Raw genomic sequence first — 19,062 nt, forward strand, 5'->3', positions numbered from 1 at the left:
GCAGCAGTGTAGCAGTGCAGCTGAGATGGAGAGGAAAGGCTCAGGGTGAGACACGTAGAAGGAGGCGTGTGGCTGTGCAAGGAATTGCGAGGCATCTTAAGTAACTTTTTATTGTTAAGTGCCAAGATTGTGTCCGTAGATGAAAGCTTTCTGAGGGTAGCAGCAAAGGTTTGGGTGATGGTGGTGTATATAAATCCCCTGAGTGTTGACAAGTTCGTGCAGGATCTGTTTACATGGCCAGGGAAGACAGATGCCAAGGCTCAGTGGAGCACTCTGTGCTGATGAACTAATGTGAGGGGCACTTAGATGTGCTCGGGGGCACAGCAGTGTTCACAGCCTCTGCAAGAAAGTTTGGTATAGGTGAAGATGAAAATGCTGGTTTTGTTGACCCTGAAAAAAATCTTAACTAGTAAAGCTTCGCTTAAGCATAAAAAGCAGAGCGTGATTCTGTGATTCATACTTCAGAGCATTCGGAATACACCAGTAAGCCTGAGCGATGTAAAAACCTGCCCAGCTGCTCTGGGGGTCTGTTTGCTGCCAGGGTGCGGTTAGTAGGAAGCTTACACAATCTTATTGAACCCTTGAGGGGAAAAAGATGCATGTTTCTCAATTTTATAGTTAAAATAAATAGTACAGGTTTAGCTTAGCTGCTGTTTGCTTCTTGCTCCAGTTAGCCCAACGTGTACGTGTACATGCACACGACTTAAAAAGGTGTGTTGGCATTGTGATCCTCATCGTGAGATACTTGTATTTATTTGGGAGAAGTTTCCTCTCTTCCTGGTTTTTTCATTGTCTTGTAGTAACTAACTTGGAGTAGAACATCCATTCACATCAGTCTCTGCTTTTTATTACAACTCAAATGTGTTACATGTTACTTGGCCTAGAACACCTGGTAGAGCAGTATGTGGCAGTTAATGCAAAAATTCTTTCCTTGCCCTGTAACATAGTTAGGACTCCTTTCCTCTGTGCTTTCCTCACAATATAGCGTTAAGTACCTTTAAAAGTTCTAGACATTTATTTTTATTAATAATCATCTTCTCTTTTAAGTCTCGTGATCCAGATATTCTTATTAGTTTGGCTTGGATTCAAAACTGGAAAAATAATTTAACAAGAGACACATGGTAAGAGCTTCTGTGATCTAATTGTATAAATATGATATTTTGATCAGTGAGAAGTGGCTAACAGCAACCACTTTTCTAATAATTATTGCCTAATTTTGTTGTTGCAAGCTCTGGTAGGTATCCATGTGTCTCTCTGTACATATAGGCATGCAACTTAAGCAATTGCTTTGTATTTTTCCAGTAGAAATACAAATAATAGAAATGCCTTCTCTAAATAAGAGGAAGATCGCTAAGAACCTGTCACAGTCAAAAAATGAAAGTTTAAAAAAAAAATCAAATTTGATAGACTTCCACTGTGGTTTTGAGGGTTTACCAAATTGTCTTTTGCAAGTTTGAATCTTCTGTCTCTCAAACTGCTTCAATCTTAACATTTTCAGTTTCATTTTGTATTCATTTAGAGATGTTTTTCCATATGTGTATACACACAAGCATGTGTACAGTCAGTGTGTATATGAGCATATGTCCCTGGCAATGCAGTAAGTGTTTGTGCAGTTAGTGCATGGAATGCTCAATGTCCTGGACAGGGCAATTGCATCAGAGCTGATGAGAAAATGAAAAGCAAAAGGTATTGTCCAGGTGCTCCCAGCCTCATAAGCTTATACAATCAAGCTAAAAATAAGAAGCACTTGCAGGAACAGAAGGTTTTTTTGTGTCTTTATATTTGTTTAAATTATTACAGAAAAGTTGCTCAGTATTCTGTTAAGATTTTATATCTACACTTAGCTTTTTATTGTAAAACATGCATTGTCTTTGTCTCCAGATGTTTAGAAGGAGGGAGGCGTACATCTGTAAGGGGCTGAAACAGGGAAACTAATGCCATGCTTTTTGAGTCCTGTGAATGGAAGCAATGTTTACTGTGTTAGTTATGCCTTATGTTAAATCCCTACTGAAGTCTTGGTCATACGATTACTCAGGCAAATGTTTTAGGTATTATGAGCAGTCTACTTTCTGTAACAATGCTCTTCTTTTGGTGTAAAGTACCTGTGGAAGTGTGTAGAGCATCAATGACTTAAAAAGGCATCGTCTGAGTTAGTATACAGATTTTCTTCCCAAAAATATGAGAGTAGATGCAACTGTTAAACCTTTTTTAATAAGAAGTTGATATGGAACAAGTTTGCATCGGGTCTTTTGCCCACCAACTTTATATACTGCTAGAAAAGCCATTTTTTCGTTGAAGGGCAAGGAATTTTTTTCAACTGGGCAAAAAAAAAGTGAAGTATAATGTATTTATATTTTTGCAGAAAGCATGATCCCTTTCTCCCTCTTTCTTTTTTTTAACCAAAGAACTTGTTTCAATTTATTATGTCTAACCATACGATTATCAATGCAGCATCCCATAACTAATGCTGACCCACTTTCCCAGAAAAGATGTTCATTGTGCATTTGAAAGGTTTGAAAAGGTTTTTGTGGTTTAAATGTTGTTACATATTTTACAGCATTAGGATCTATGGAATATTTTGACAACTGCAACAGTTCAATGAAGTTGGTAATTTCTTCTTTTAATTATTTTTCATTGAACAGATTTGGAGTTAAATTTTTAAGGCTTGTGTTCTGGTATTATACAGGAACATTTTGATGAAATGTAGCATATTTTTTTTAATCTTATTATGAAATAGCTAGAGATTATTGACTTTAAGGTTATTAGCTTTTAATTGTAAAGTAACCACGGCTGTGTAGTTCTGTCAAAACAGTCTGGTGTTCCTTGCAGCTAGTGATCGTACGTGTATGACTGCACATCTTCTTGTAGATGAGCTGATGCATGGGCTTCAGAGATTACCTGCAACACCCTAAGCCACGTAGAGTGGGAAATGAGACTGGCTTTATGCATTTTAATAAGTAAAATACTGGTTGATAGAAAGCTTCATTTTTTTTCACTTTTTCCCTGTTCCCATACTAAACATTGTGCAAGTTTTTGAATACTTGAATACATCTTTTGAAACTTGAATAGTTTGCTAACAGAATGTTATAGCTAAATAAAGTATATTTAGTACTAAAATTAGTCATAAAACCATCTGCAGATGTATTGTTTCCACTTGTATATGTAATGCCATAGTTTTTTAAACTTCCTAAGATGATGCTACTTGGCTACTTCAAAAAACTAGCTCAATCCCCCTCCCCCCAGTCAACCATGCACTTTTTCTTAAATCTCTCCCCCTTATTTCAATATCTTGCTATAAGAATTCGTGAAAGGTCGTCTGTCAGATAACAGTAAAGAATCAATACATCCTTAACTGGCAGCTGCTAAATTTGAGACTGTTCTTAAAGGGATAAAAAGAAAAGCCCCAAATAACACCCCTCACACCTACACCCCCATCCTCTCCCCAGAGGAAAAAAACAAGAGCAAAGCAAACAACCCCTTGATCCTAAGAATTAATGTCCCAGCATCCTTATTATTTTGTTTAATATTTTACTTTATGTTGTTAGCAAAGTGATGTACTGTCCTGTATGATGTGAAATTATATTTTTTTCTGTTTACTTTTTAATAGGTAGGACATTAATCAGCTGTTAAATCAGATACTTTTGATTAAATGCAATTATTTTCATAGTAAGTGGTAGCACTTTAAATAAAGTCTTCAGTCCAAATTCTTAGTATGGGCACTAGCCATGGAAAATATTTTAGCCTCAGTAGCCTGAATTTTGCTATGCTCAGCTCTATTGGTAATGTAAGACTACCTATTGTTACTAATCTACGTAAAGTTAGTGTTTTCATTGTAATTATCCTGATTGTAGCTATTTTTATATTTTTTTTTGCATTAACTACTACTTTTACTTGTGTTAAACATGTAAAGTTGAGTAGAGAGCGCTTAAAATAAAGCATACCTTTTTCAGTTTAAGTTCATGTTCAACATGCAGGCGTTTGATAACTCTTAAAGGATTGTTTTACTTAAATGATAGTTAAAGACTTACTTAACACTAATTTTTCGTTTATATATTAAATGATTGTAGTACCTTATTCTTAATTAGCCTCATACCTTAGTTATATGCAATAAAAATCCTATAGATGTTAAGTGAACTTATTTGTTTCTTATGTTAACATTTTTGTAAATTATTTTTTCTTTTCTTGCAGCAAGGAGCAAATAATGCAGAAAAATTTGACTACGTAAGTGAACTGATATTCCTTTCTTCTAACTAAAATGAGTGATTGTAGTCTCAATATGCAAAAGAACTGCATATGAAGTTTTAGTCCTTCTTAAATCTGTGTTTGGTTGTTTAAACATGTAGTGATTTGGATTGCGTTTGCGAAATGTTGTTGCAAGATAGGTCTTAGGGTAAGGCTGGGCTGGAAGTTGATCAGTTACAACTTTGTTTATGTTGGAAAATGTTAGCATGCCTTTTTTCTCCCTTCTGTCTGTCTTTAACAGGTGATGCAATTCATGAATAAAATGGCTGGTAATGAATATGTTGGATTCAGTAATGCTACGTAAGTATTTTCCTATACTTAATAAAGTTAGGTGAAAAATACCTCAACTGACAGTTGGCACTATGAGTTTAGAGCAGTGTTTGGTTACTTAAAATGGAAACTGTAATTTCATCCCTGATGTCATAGGGTCTATCTTTGGCTTAAAATTATCAAGAAATAAAGTTGTGCGTGTCTCTGGATATCATCACTATGGCTGTATCTGACATGGAAGTGTTCATTTTCTCTTTGAAATGTCATTATTCTGTCGTAGTGCTGTGATGCTATGGCTCTGAGAGCTGTAAGTGCAACTCTAACTTTCCGGGCATTCATATTAAAAATTGAAGTGTGCACGCTAATGGTTGTGTATCAAATGTTGAGAAAGCAAACTTTGTACAGTTGGAACTCTTCATGCTTTTTACGTGCTTTATTTACATTCTTTTCTAAAATAATTCCCCCGTTTCCCCAGTTAACTCAATATGTAGCATTTCAGAAATCTTGAGAGCTTTTTGAGGCAGCATTGTGAAAAATTGTGGATATTCCAGGCAGAGTAGCATGCGGGGTGCTACTTGGCATGCACATGGAGAGAAGCAGCAGGTGCTTTTCCTGCGTGTTGTTTGCATCAAAGTGCTTGCCATGGAAGGTACTAGCTCTCACTGCGACTCTTGTCTTTCTGTATAAACGTAATAGAATAACCAGGTAGGAGAGAATTACCTGTCTTTGTATCCGTACAGATTCCTCCTTTAGGTTTCATCCTTAACTTAATCATCACGATGAACAGTGCAGACGTCAGTCTGGTTATGACTGTAATGTGATCCTTGAGTTCCTCTCTAGTTTGGTTCACGTTGTCAGTGAATGACCCTTTCACTCCAGCTTATTGTCAGATGTTTCATCCTGCCACTGCCTGTTTAGGAGTGCTTCTGAGAGTAGGATCTTGCACTTCTCTCTTACCTGCAAGGTATAGGTAAACCAGTACTATACACATTCAGCTGTTGAAGCTTGACTCTAACTTAATTCACTCCAACAGGGTGTACTGGGGTGAGCTTTTATGGCAATTTGTTCTGTAAATAGAATGTTTGTGTTAAGAAGTAAATGTGTCCTTCATGTGCAGTTTTATTGAGTTACATCATGCTTCTCTGAACTTCAACACTTCTGAAAGCTTGATCTCTCTTTCTTTTTATTTATTTCAAGGTTCCAGTCCGAGAGAGAGAGTGGAGATAGAAACTTTGCAATTGGCTACTACTTGAAAGAAAAAAAGGTGGATCTCTTTTGTTTATTGTATTTTGAAGGTTGAGTGCTTTTCATAGTCTATCAGTATTCTTAGTTTCTTTCACCTGATGTTCAGAATGACACAATTTTTTTTGTAATATTCTATGTGCATTGTATTCAAAGTGCACTGTCTCATTTAGGGTGTGAATACGTGTCATTTTAATTGGATACTTGTAACCTTATTTCTGTATCATAGAACAAATTTTCATGGCTAAAATACATAATCTGTGCTGTGCAGATAATTTTATAAGATTCTAGATGCATTTTGCTACTCAACAATTTAAAGCTGTTCAAAGCTGTACCAAAAGTATTTTAATACCTAGCTTTGTTGACTTCATATTACTGTTATTTTTCAATGAGAAGTGATTTTTTTCTACTTGTTACATTAGAATAAGTGTTTAAGATCTGCCTATTGTTTCATATGCTGGTAAGAATATGGTTTAATTTTGTCTCAGTGTGCAACTTTACCTGAAGATTTATTATTATTTTTTTTTCCTTCATTCAGTGCTTTCCGGAAGGCACAGATATGGTTGCTATCCTAGACTTCTATTTTCAGGTAATTAACTCTAAAATTGAGACTTAGAATGGATTTGGGATTACTGTTATAAACAATAGAAGCTGATTTATTCATAAAAAGGTTTTAATGGCTTATAATTACATTTGTCAGCATCAGTTAAACTGTTTGGAAATGAATGATGTACACTTAATGTATACAGACTTGCTTTTGTTTAGGTGATGTACTTAAGTGTCTTTATTGTTAATACAAACTAGCAAATGTTTTTAAAGCATGAGTAGTTCAGAAGCTTGTCCTGTCCTGTGTTATTTCAATGAGTTTAAAATATTTCTGCTGCTTCGAGTTGCTGCTCTTTATTGTACTGTGGAGGACGTTGAACTGTGACATAACTAGAATAGCGTTTGCATGTCCTATTACAAGTTTAAGTGCAGTGTCATAAATGAAATAACATGAATATCTCCTCCTTTCTTAATTTGGACTTCTTACTTTTGAGTAAAACAAAGAATCTAGTCAAATGCATTCTTCCTTCCCCCATGTTCTTTTCCTCACTTCAGCTAATTATTTGCAACTGTCATAAAACAAGAACTTGGCAAGTGTGAGGTATTTCGTCAGTGAGGCTTTCCTTAAAAAGAAAAAAAATCACAATTCACTGTTGCATGTAGTTCTCAAGCCAGTTCAAGTTGTGTTACTGAGCCAGTCTGCCTGGGGAAGTGTTTAAAAAAAAAAAAAAAAAGGTTCTCAAAAGGAGTCTGGTTTTGATTCGTGATACTTGTTCTTGCCTGTGCAAGTTAGGAACTGTTTTTAAATGCATATTTTTATCTGAGTTTTGTATTGGGATATATCTGTTCCAGCCTTCAAAGTGAATGACTGTTTATAAACTGTGTATGTAAATGAAACTGTTGACTACTTATTAAGTTGGAAACTAGATGCAAACTAATAGTCTACTTTGAACCATTATCACAGAACAAACTGATTTTTTTCAAATTACTGTTTAAACATCCATTTTAAAATGCTTTCTGTCCCGCTACAAGTCCTAATATGCTTCTGAGTGCAAAGCTATTCATAAGTTAAGAAAGGCCAACACTAAGCTTTCTAATAAAGTTTTAATTTGGCTTTATTTTGAGCCCTAATTTAATGGGTCTGTCACTTTTCCTTACAAAATCCCCCTTGCCTCCCATTATCTGAGTACGGGGTGAATGTATATTGAGTGGCAATTTGATGTTCTCATTGCACAGAGCTTATTTTTCTGCACTCAGATTATACTTTAAAGGCTACTTTTTCTCCTGTAATGCTCCTTCCTCACTAGTGTGGCTGGGAACTTCCTAAGCAGTAATGAACTTGGTTTCATATTGTGTTTGTAAAGTGAGGAAGAATTATGTAATTTTGCAAAACCAAGGTACAAAACGTAGGTGCTGAAAATGAGAACCTAGAAACGCTTTCTTCAAAGTAGGTGATATTCTGTAATGCTTCATATGTTTAAAACACAGTTGCTATTTTAGATGCGTCTCAGACGTTCTCTTGATTTGCAACTCCAGTTGATTGGACTAGGATGTATTGAGTTTGGCAGCCGGAAAATAAGAATTCCAGGTAGTAACTACCCATGAAAACTTGGCTTAGGTAACTTCATGAAGTATCATGTAATGACTGTTTGGCAAATCAAAAGTACAAGCACTAGTTTGTTTACTTTTCAGAGTAGCATTTCAGCTTCAGGTTGAAACCAGCTTATCTTTTGGTTTCTGCAGAAATGAGGCAGCATCAGGTGATGGCATCATATCACATTTCCTGATGTGTCACCAAAGTATGTATAGTCTGTACTGAAGCAGGGATCCTGGGAGAGACAAACATGTGGTCATATCACTAATACATCATAAAGCATATATGAGACAAAGGTAAAGATAAGGCTGCATCAGCAGGAAGTGCTGGCATTAAGACTTGTATGTGCTAGGCTTTGCAGCTTTGAAATGTACTTTCCAATAAAAAAGTGGTCTTCTAAGACTTTTTAAAAAAAAAAAAAAAAAAACTAAAATTGAAAAAAGTTAATTTATGTCTTTGCCATTTAAGCAGATGCAGAATACTGAGATCATTTTCCAGACCTCTTCCTTCCAAAACAACATAAGGGGGGTGGGGGGAGGAATCAAGCTGAGACACTAACCCATGCTGTCCCAAACTACTAAAAAGACTTACAAACACTGTCACTGGGATCTTTATTTCTTTCAGACCATATTGATTGATGCTACTAGCATCATCTGTAACAAATACTATGCTGCAAGTTATTTAATGAAATGCTATTTCTGTAGAGACATTGTTGATCCTGCTGTAGTGGACCTTATTGTGCTGCAGTTACCAGTTCTTACAATGTTAATTTCTTTTTCATAAGCTTTGCTCAATAGAAGTAACCTGTGAGTCAGCAAGTGTGATGGCAGCGACTCTGGCTAATGGTGGCTTTTGCCCAATCACCGGTGAAAGAGTCCTGAGTCCTGAAGCAGTCCGGAATACCTTGAGTTTAATGCATTCCTGTGGCATGTACGACTTCTCAGGGCAGTTTGCCTTCCATGTAAGTAGTTTTCAGATATTAATTAGAGCTGACTAGGAAGACTGATCTGTGCTGTTGCATTCCGTCTTCAGGGGCTTGCTTGCCTGCTTTTGCAGGGTGGCTGGGGGCGGCATTATATGAATTGTTTAGGAATTGAAATACAATGTATGGGGAAAATACCTCCTGGAATCCGTGGCACTACTTGTACACAATACCTTGGAGTACATGAGTATGATCTCCCACTTCACGCTTGGGAATCCTTTTCACCCTGACACATACTTAAACCTTAAGAAAGGCTGTTCGTGAGAGAAACAGGGACTGATGCAGATGTAACTGGAAGCAGCATAACTGAAGGAATCCTGATGTATGGGAGTAGAAGATAGCAGGAAGCTTTTGCTAGCAGTTGCTTTTTCTTCTTTGGCTCAGACAGTTTCATAAATCATCCTCATGTACTGTAAGTGGAAGCTGTGCACAACACGTAGCAGGTTTCTGTGTCTGTCAGTACGTTTCTTGTATGCAGGTATTTAAATGTGTGCTGCAACTTGTATTTTCAGTGTGGTTTTCTTAGCATTTTCAATTTTCCCCATTGCAAACTTGTAAAATTGATTGTGGTGCTTTGTGTGACCTAAGAAGTGACTGCTTACTGAAATATGGGGATAGGAGACATTAGTTCCTACTGGGAGGGGGGGAAGCACCAACTTTATCGGGAGTGTAAATAGCTGGGTTGTTTAATGACTTTATGGGCAGACTCTTCTGTTTTCTTGTTTGTTTACTTTTTCCATTAAATATTCATATAGCTTTGTATTAATGCTACTGTGCAAACTCTTCATGACAGATAAACCATATATATTACTGCTTAGTCATAATTGCTTTATTACAACAGAGAGATTTGGGTTATCTTCTTTGCTATATCACTGGCTTCTGTGTTACTGAGAGCAAGTATCTTTGACCACATACCTCAGATAGCCGTGAACTGTGGTTCAAGTTACTGTCTGCCTAAAAAGAAAGAGGTAGTAATGCTTTGTCAGCTTAAAAGTGCTTTCCAGATCTACCTCGTACAAATGCTGTGTAATAATCTTCAGTAAAATAGATTGCATGCATGCAGAGGACAATGACTCTCTGCTTACTTTATAGGTTGGTCTTCCTGCAAAATCTGGAGTTGCTGGTGGGATTCTCCTGGTTGTTCCTAACGTTATGGGCTTGATGTGCTGGTCTCCTCCTTTGGACAAGATGGGCAACAGCGTTAAAGGAATCCATTTTTGTCATGTAAGCAGCATTGCCTTTTTTTCTTCTGCAGCTGGTGCTTACTGAGCTTCAGTTAGTATAGCTGAGCCCTCACTGGATTAAATAGTGATTCTTCATTCTTTCATATGTAGCAATTTCATCTGATCCCAGGGTGAGAGTCTGTGAAAAGACAAGATGTTTACATTCTAGTCATAAATAGCACTTAAAGTTTGTGAGCATTTAAAAAAAAATGCAAGAAATACTTTGACCTAACAAATGCATCAGTCTCTGTATGCTGCATTAGAAGGTGTGGAGCTTTGTCTGTAGGCTTCTCTTCCTCTACAATCACAAAGGAATCAATTTTCAAAAGATAAGAAATGCAGCTGTTCTTATTGTAATAAAAGGAAAAAAAATTCCAAAGAAATATTGCTATTTTTGTAAATAATCCTGATGCACAAAATCTTCGTGCATCAGGTGCAGTTGTTGGCAAGCTAGTCCTAGCTTTGTCTATTGATTTGAAAGAGCTGTGGACAGTCTGACAGCAGTGTTAGAAACAGCAAAGATTTTATATAGTTTTTTAAATGACAAATAAACATTCATTGTGGGAGAGGAGAATTTAAAAAAAAAAAAAAAGTGTCATCGTTCTTACTCTCTGCTTAAATCAACCTTGCCATACTCATTAAGTAATGACAAACGGGAAACAAAATAAAGTTTCAAGGAAAGAGCAGGCTTTCTAGAGTCCCATAGGAAACTTAGGATTTTTAGTAATGCATTGGAAGTTGAAGGCAAACATTTTTGTTCTTTTTCCTCATTAGCAATAACAGTAAGGCTGCATCAATACTAGTTTGGATGGACTTCAGAACCTGGGGTGTAAATACTCGTATGAGTAGCCTTCACTTAGCTTATCCACAACAGCGTGGGATTTACAGTGTGTAAGGTTTCAGTTTGGGGATGAGCAGCAATTACAACTTTCCATCCAGCTGTACAGTATGAAGAAGTTACCTGTTCTAGTCTAAATATTTTTAAACCTTTGATATGAAAGTCTTGCACTCGATACCTTGAATTATCAAGTCATTAAAAAAAATGGTAGGTGAAAGAATTACTGCACTTACTGGTGTTAAAATGAGACCTAAAACCTGATAGATGATCATGGCACATGAGTAACGTGAGTTTATTATTTTTTTTTCAAATGTATTAATATAACTAAGCTTTACAATTACAAATTTTAATATAAAATTCAAGCCAAATTCAGGTCCATTATGTCATACATTTTCTTGTTTCATACTTTTGATGGAATTTTTGAGTTTTATATACTAGACCAGCCCACAGATACTCTGCAAATTGCTGTCTGTTCTTTGCTTTTTTAAAAAGTGAGTTTAATAGTGTTATTAAAACTTACTTGTATCATTGTGTTGTGTTCAAAGAGCCTTACAGACATTGGTACTAATTGATTGAATAAGATTCTCTTACTGGTTTAAGTCTCTACGATGTGATGTGGAACCTAAGTGCTAATAGTATTATATCATACGCACTTGACTACCATATATAGGAAATAACTTAAGTTATTTAAATATTTGCAGGATCTGGTTTCCTTGTGTAATTTCCATAATTACGATAACTTGAGACACTTTGCAAAAAAGCTTGATCCTCGCAGAGAAGGTGGTGATCAGCGGGTAAGTTGAAACTTTTTTAGTGAGTATTGCATGTAGGCATCAGATGAAATACGGAGAGTCCTTCTCTAAATGCAGAACTGCTCAATGACATGTATTCTATCAAAGTTTTCAGATAAACCAATCATGCACATTATTAGTGGACACTTACCTGGGTGGACCACGCAATGACAGTTTTTTTTTTGTGTAGTAGAATTTCATATTAGATTTGTAACTCTGTCTCATGCAAGTTCATCTCCCTCGCTAGAGTAAGTATATGGTATCTGATGTGAGTCACTAAGAGTTGCTGCTATGGTTGCCTTTTAATAAAAGTGAAATAAAATTGACAAGCTGGGGAGCTTAGTCTTTTGTTCTGTGCTGCAATGCATGAGATGTATGTTCAGTCTTTTTTCACAGTGATATATCTCTGAGACCACGTTATTTGCCGAGTTGCACAGGCAGTGAGTGCAGGCCTTAGGTTGCTGTAGACCAGTGCCTGTTACTAAGGAAGTGGTATAAGCAGTCTCTGGGAAAGAACTGAATCTAATCCAGCTTCATGTACAAAAGATAAGTGTGAGGGTGCTTGAGAATATGATTAATGCTTTAACTAAGGCATGAAGATTTTAGAGGAGAAGATACAGGAGAATGATTTTTGAAGTGCTTCTAAATATTTGCATGCATGCATCTGAGAAATACCCAATTTGGATTTGAATTGTTTATAACTGGAAAACAAAAAATAACAGTCTATATGTGAAGAGCTGAAAAACTTGATTCTGTTAGCATTGATTGCAGATTTGGATTTTTTTCCTTCAAATACACTAATAAATAATGTATGTTGCTTGAACAACTAGCATTCCTTTGGACCAATGGACTATGAGAATCTCCAGCAAGAACTTGCTTTAAAAGAAACAGTATGGAAAAAAGTGTCACCTGAATCAAACGAGGACATCTCCAGAACCGTAGTGTATAGAATGGAAGGTCGGGGAGAGCAAAACTAAGCGAATGGGTTCTAGTTCCATTAAATTCTACATTTTAAAAACCCTCAAGCATCTCTAGATCTAACTTCAGCCTGAATATTGTTTGCCTGGTATTTTCGTTTATATATAAATTTTGTGTAAATTCTGTATGCTATACCAAAAATGCTGTCGAAGTTCAAGGAAAAAAGCACACACACAACAGAAACCAAAACTGTTAAATGACTTTTGTAGTTACTTAAAGCACGTTTACTTTTTTTTTTAAAAAAAAGGTGAATCTGAATGTTTTCAAAGATATACGTCTTGTGTATATCTGTGTATTTTTGTTTATATCTGAGAATTTTAAGTAAATTAATATTAGAGCTAAGCAGGAACTTAAGATGTGTCCCCTGATCAGGCTCAGCATGTGAAGACAGAAGAATTTTCATTAAAATACAAAGCAACATAATGTCAGCAGAACACAGTAAACACAATCTCCAAATTAAGTGGAGTTAGGTTCAGAGTCACGTTTTTATTGTGTCCTTTATTTTAGTAGGAACCTCTAAATTGCTTTGACCAGAAATGGATCCATTAGATATGCCATGCTAGTGAAAATGTATTTTTTTATCAGAATTTTAATCAATATTAATGCTAATAGTGAAATAAAAAGAGCAATAATGGCTGGGGAGGCCTGGGAGAGAAGAGGATAAAAAACCTGCCTTGTTTGCAAGTTGACTAATGTAGCAGAAGGATTTTTTAGCGAACTATCCTGAGTGTCTTGCTAGCTGCCTGCGCTGCCTGTTGGTAGCTATGACTCAGAAGTTGCCTTACTAATAATGCTGTGCTCCACCCTAGAGAGGAATGTAAGCAATCCTAGTTTTAGAGTGCTAACCAACGGCGTAGTGAGCAGGAAACGTATTCAGAGTAAAGCATTTTGATAGATGATACTAAAACTGTTTACAATTAACTTATTTTTCAGCCGCTAATGTGTGTGCATGTTCTTACGTATGATTAGAGGTCTCATTTCTTTCTACCTGAGCAAATTTTTAAGTTACCAATTGCTCCTTTTTCAAGTGTTAGCAAGCTTACACCTCCGTCAGCTTGCAGAGAACCAGGACTTGGATTCTCTTACAGGAAACTACATCTCTTAACTTAAGTAACTTGATATTTACACTTGATACAAGTGTCTTGAATAGGTTAAGGGAGATGGTGCATGCAGGCTTCAGATAGGTTCAGTAGGCAGCGCTGGACAAAGGGCACAGATTTACCCTGTAGCTATTTTGAGATTCTGAATGATACTAAAAGTCTTAGAAAACAATTGTATATCTTTAGAAAATTTTCTCCTGTATAAGCCTGCAGATAATTGGATGTATTCCACCTTCCAGTGTGCCTCATGCAGAGTCCTTTTTTATAAAACTCTGGCAAACTTGTCCAAATAATGATAAATGCTATTCCTTCATCTACGTACATTAAAGCTCATTGAGGATTTTAAGAGGTCATGCTGGATGATTCCTTAGTAACAGCTCCACCCCTTCTCCCTGCCTGCCCATCCCAATTGCTCTCCCTTTTGTGGTTATCCAAAGCTCCAAAATGCATTCACGTGTTAGTTTTGCATTAGGGGAAAGTTATGGTTTTCCTTTCCCTTTTTGTCTCACATACGTGTTTGTCAATCAAGGAGCAAAGTTTATGTTCTCTGAGGAAGCAAGCTGTTCTTAATTATTTTGTTTAGGTATCGTTAGTCTTGCATAAACATTTTAAATAATATTAATATATGCAATAAGCTCTGACTTAACCCTGAATAATCTTCATCTAGCAATGTACTGAAAAAGGATGAGCTTCCTTGGTTTGAAGCCTGTGATTAAAATGTTCAAGCAAAACAAGACAGAAAATGAATTTCAAGTCCTAGTGGAATAAAGAAGCAAGTCTGAGGGGCAGATGTCAGTGATAAATTGCTGAATAACAGCTATTCTTTATCACTGATGTTTGGCATTAGGTTTGTCAGCGCTTATCTTGGAAATAAGTAAAGGCAAAGTCTTGAACTATAAAAATCTCTCACCTGTTTGAGGTTTTTTCAGTGAAGTAGTAGCTACAGAGACGTAACAAGTATTCAGATCCTGCAGAACTGTGGTTACCTGAAATACCCTCGATTGCAAGAGGGAAGGTAATGTGTCCGTGCTGCTAATGAGAAGTATGTACAGTAGTTACATGTTGCTGATTACTGATTTAATTAAAAAAGAAGGCGTGATGCAGGATTTGCAACTACTACAAACTTAGATGAAGATGGGCAATTGGTCCGTCTGAGTTACAACCTGCAAACGAAAATCTTGTAAATATAAATTACTTAGCAAAGCTTGTGCTAGACACAAGTTCTGTCTGCGGAATTGGAAAAAAAAATAAAAATCAAGGAGACAAGTCAATCTTCAACATGCATAATCAGAACCTTTAGGGTACAGCTTACACAGTCTTCACTTTAGATGATCTATTACAGGTCTGTAATATATGCTCTTGAAGCCTGGCTCAGAACTTCGGCCAGCCTCTGGTTCGGAGGGGTTCGCCTCCTTAGGACCAATTCCTTTGCAACTGGCCTGCATTTAGGGAGCCTCCTTCAGGCCTGACGTGTCTGCAGATGGCTCTCGGTGATGGCAGGCGACGCAGGCAGCGGGGCCCAGAGCTTTTGGTCTGCCACGGCAACTTGCCCGTGCCTGGATGATGTTGGGTGAGTGGGTCTGGAAGGATGTGGTGCTAGGGGCTCGTCATGAAAGGAGGGAGTCTGCAACGGTTTTAGTGTCACCTGTGCTACAGTAATAGCAATTCTTGATATTCAAGCATTTTAGCTGTTTGTTCGTTTTTCTTTGTCGGCATCATTAACATTTCATTAGAAATGTAAATGCTTTTGGAAGTTTTATTTTAGCATTTGTGTTGTACCTTTTGGCTCAGTTGTTAAGTTACCTGTCTCGTTTTCCATTTTTCATTTGCATTGTATGTTATTTATGTATCTCGATTTCCAGCATGCTTATCTTTGTATTGTTTAATAAATTTATTTTAAGCTGATTTTATTGTATTTTTTTCACTCCATGGAGAACAAATTTGCTCAAACACCTTTTTGAGGCTGAAGCGAAATAGGGAGCACTCTATCCTAAAAAGCAATAAAGTTCTGGAAAACCAGATAGGCTGAGCAGATTTAGTTACATGGGTCATTGAAAACCTTCTGAAGATTTCTTAAACATATTGTACAATGATTTAATTATTGTTCTCTTTGAGCCGTTACCCTGAAAGCAAAAATCAGAGTAGCAAAACCTCCTTACTGCGACTTGGCTAATAAAAATGTCACGGTGCAGTAGGATATCCACGATGCTGTGTTCTTGTGTGGTTTTAAGGATACGAATTGAGTTGCTTGGAAAATGTGGTTCATGGGGCCAGAGTAGTAACCGTTGATAGGCAGCATTAAGAAGTAAAAAATAGAGCTTGTAATAACTCAAGCGAGGAACCTGGTCCAAAAACCATGTCCTTGTGGTGGCGACAGAGGGGTCTGAACAACTGCTGGCTGTAGCTCTGCTCCTGGCAAAGCACCTAGCCCATGTCTCAGGCTTGCTTTTGTTCCTGTGACAATTTATTCAAGAGGTTAAATAGGAGTTGGGTCTATAATGTGTATGGTTCTGGGATGAGACGCTTCCTGCAGAGACATCCCTGTGCTGGGGACACAGTTATAATCTAGCTTTTCTGTTGCTTGGTTCTTAAACTGCAGTTACTTGTTTGGAAAATGAGCTGTGTCCTCCTTGTAGATAATACAGCGTGTATCAAAAGAGGTTATCTAAAAGTCATGAAGATAAGGCAGAGCAGTAGTAGATAGAGAGAGGAGTACAGATGATTTACTCTAGACTTGTTTTTTTGTCTATTAGTTTGTTTTTCATTGTGCTTTTTTGTCAGAAGACCAGTGGGTGGGTTGGTGAATAAAAAGGGAATGGAGTTGGGTGGGAGGAGGAGGGCAGAGGGAGGGCAAGAATACGTTGCTTAATTGATCTTTAATAGTTTTTGATTGTTAATTACTTATCTTGGTCATGATACATGTCATTGATGCACAAGCAGAGTAGTTAATTTTGAGTTTCATCATACATAATGTTTATGCAACAGTGTTATATTATCCTAAACATTGTATGATTTGACTGTTTTTTTTTTTTTTTAATTGAGTTCAAATATTTGTTTTCTGGTGGAAAATGAAGGTTGAAATTTAGAAGCAGCTTTTCCAGTGAAAGAACAGCCTTTATTCAGCAGGGTGACCTAACAGACCTAATGGTTTATCTTGGTGCGGAGCCTCTTTGCTGAGGAATTTGAATGTCGTAAATGTCTGCTGCAGTTGAAGGAATAGCAAGAAGCTTTAATCAGGTAGATAGTCAACTAAAACTTGAATTAATTTACCTATTTTGTTAAATCATGCTAATATCTTGTGCGTTCTATATGTCTTGACCCCTCTAGAAAATGACTCAATGTGTGTAATGCGATGCTTTTGAAGGATGGGTAATGCTCAGTCCCATTCTGTTCCAGGAGCTGAAGTCCTGCTCTGTTGAGTAGTTTGCAGTCTAAATTATTGAGCTACCTGCCTAGAACCAATAGGAGTTCCTGATATAACATTTCTCCCTTCTAGAGAGAGCATTGTATACAAAATAGAGATGTCCTGTTTCTCTTTGCTTTTCAGGTAAAATTTATCTTTCATTATTAGCTTCTAATAATGCTTTCTGCAGACTTCTGAATACCTACCACTTATTTTTTTTTTTACAGGCCGTAAGAGTAATGGAGTTACTCACAAAATAAGCAGATGTTGTTTTTTTCTGTGCGCAGTGAGCCTTGCGTAATGGTTGTATCCGAAGCTACAGCGTAACTAAATCGAGCAATGAAATAAAATTTCGGCTGGCAGAAGTGTGCTGGCAACAAGTTCAGCACTGCTTTAAATGCTTGAAAATATCATTCAGGCAGCGAAGCTGATGCAGAGGCATGACCTGTAGGAAGGCTGTTAGAGGTAACTGCGGGGTTTTAGAAAGGGGAAGAGGTGTGTTGGTGTGTTTGGAGAACGACGCGCTGTCACTTCAGCATGAGATGTGATGAGGAAATGGGGTTGAACAAAGGACAAGGGGTAAAGGGAGGACTTCTAGAGCATGATTTTTGCCCTCAGAGATGTTTCAGTCAGCTGTACTTCCCTACATTTTGTTTATGCAGTGGACACGTAGTGGAGTGTAACCGTTCGAAGGTAACGCTTGCTGTTTTAGCTGATGCTCTGCTCTGATTTTTTACCTAGCTGGCACTTAGCTTTTTGTTGTGTTGTCTCTGTATTTTCCTGATCTGTTTTACTTGAAAAAGGCAGTTGTTGTCTTCTGCATATCTTTCCAGATTCCCTCTGAGTGCTGTATCTGGTCGCTAAGAGCAGATCTTCTCAGGCTAAGTAGCACCGCTACCTTATGAATTACAGGCAGCTGGCAGTGCTGCTCCTGGTCAGTGTGTGCTCATCTCATGATTATTTGGTCAGACTTCCAATGAAGTCTGTTTCCTCTATTTGCACTTCTCTTAATCTGTTTGGCTCCCAGGATGATGTTCCTTTCAGTGGAATTGCTTCAGTTCTTGCTCTTACGTTGTTGAATATGCTGAAAATTCTCAGTAATTATTTTGGTAATGGAATCAGCAACTGTTATTTTCAGAGTTTACTTTTTTTCTTTGGAAGAATCTTTAACTGGTAAGCGCTGTTAGGTGGGCTTTTCTCTTGAGTTGCCTAACAGCTGGTGTGCAGAATTTAAAGTGTTCAGGTGTTTTTAAAATACTGTTATGTGCACCGTAAATTGGGAGGTCATCTTCATCAGTATCTTTTCTTAAAACGGGACAATCATACCTGGCTGGGTACCATCATCCTAACCAACTTGTATAAAGTGCAGGATATTGTACTGGCTGCAGGCGTGAAGCCATAGGGTCTTGAAGTTGAGCTTGGAAGGGATCTCCTGGAGAACATCCCGTCCAACCTCCAGCTCAGAGCAGGATCTAATGTCAGCTAGATCATCTTGGGACTTGGGATCATCAGGGACTTTGCCAACCAGATGCTGAAAACCTCCAAGACTGGGTTCTCTCTAACCCGACTGGTAAAACTCTGCATCCCAGAGTTTTACCGCTTCCATCCTGAAAAATATATTGGGAAAAACGACTGCTAAAATTTACCTTTCTCGTAGCTTGTGGTGGCTGGCTCCTGTCATTTCTCTTTGGTAAGCTTACCGTCGTGTGGAAATCTGTTGGCCAGCAGGGAGTCCTACAAGTGGCATGGGTAATGCTTTTGGTCAAGCCCTAACTAACATTTTACCTCCTGCTGTATTTCCCTACTGGATTCTCATTTTTTTTAAAAAAGTTATTCAAAGTGATTTAGGAACT

At 37.3% G+C, this 19,062-nt stretch overlaps 1 protein-coding gene across 4 annotated transcripts in view; it reads left to right on the forward strand.

The window, feature by feature from the left end:
• Nucleotides 1-19,062, forward strand: part of GLS (glutaminase) — a 52,761-nt gene that overhangs the window by 23,810 nt on the left and 9,889 nt on the right. For 3 of the 4 annotated variants that reach the window (XM_068686548.1, XM_068686547.1, XM_068686545.1), the window contains 7 exons: nucleotides 4,189-4,221; nucleotides 4,484-4,542; nucleotides 5,710-5,776; nucleotides 6,293-6,343; nucleotides 8,679-8,855; nucleotides 9,969-10,100; nucleotides 11,639-11,731. In XM_068686548.1, the coding sequence (XP_068542649.1) occupies nucleotides 4,189-4,221; nucleotides 4,484-4,542; nucleotides 5,710-5,776; nucleotides 6,293-6,343; nucleotides 8,679-8,855; nucleotides 9,969-10,100; nucleotides 11,639-11,731 (612 nt within the window). Of the gene's footprint in view, nucleotides 1-4,188; nucleotides 4,222-4,483; nucleotides 4,543-5,709; nucleotides 5,777-6,292; nucleotides 6,344-8,678; nucleotides 8,856-9,968; nucleotides 10,101-11,638; nucleotides 11,732-12,558; nucleotides 15,712-19,062 lie in introns of those variants that run through there. The other variant, XM_068686546.1, reaches the window with a different exon arrangement.

Source organism: Anas acuta, chromosome 6 (genome assembly GCF_963932015.1).
Source record: "Anas acuta chromosome 6, bAnaAcu1.1, whole genome shotgun sequence".
Classification (NCBI taxonomy): domain Eukaryota; kingdom Metazoa; phylum Chordata; class Aves; order Anseriformes; family Anatidae; genus Anas; species Anas acuta.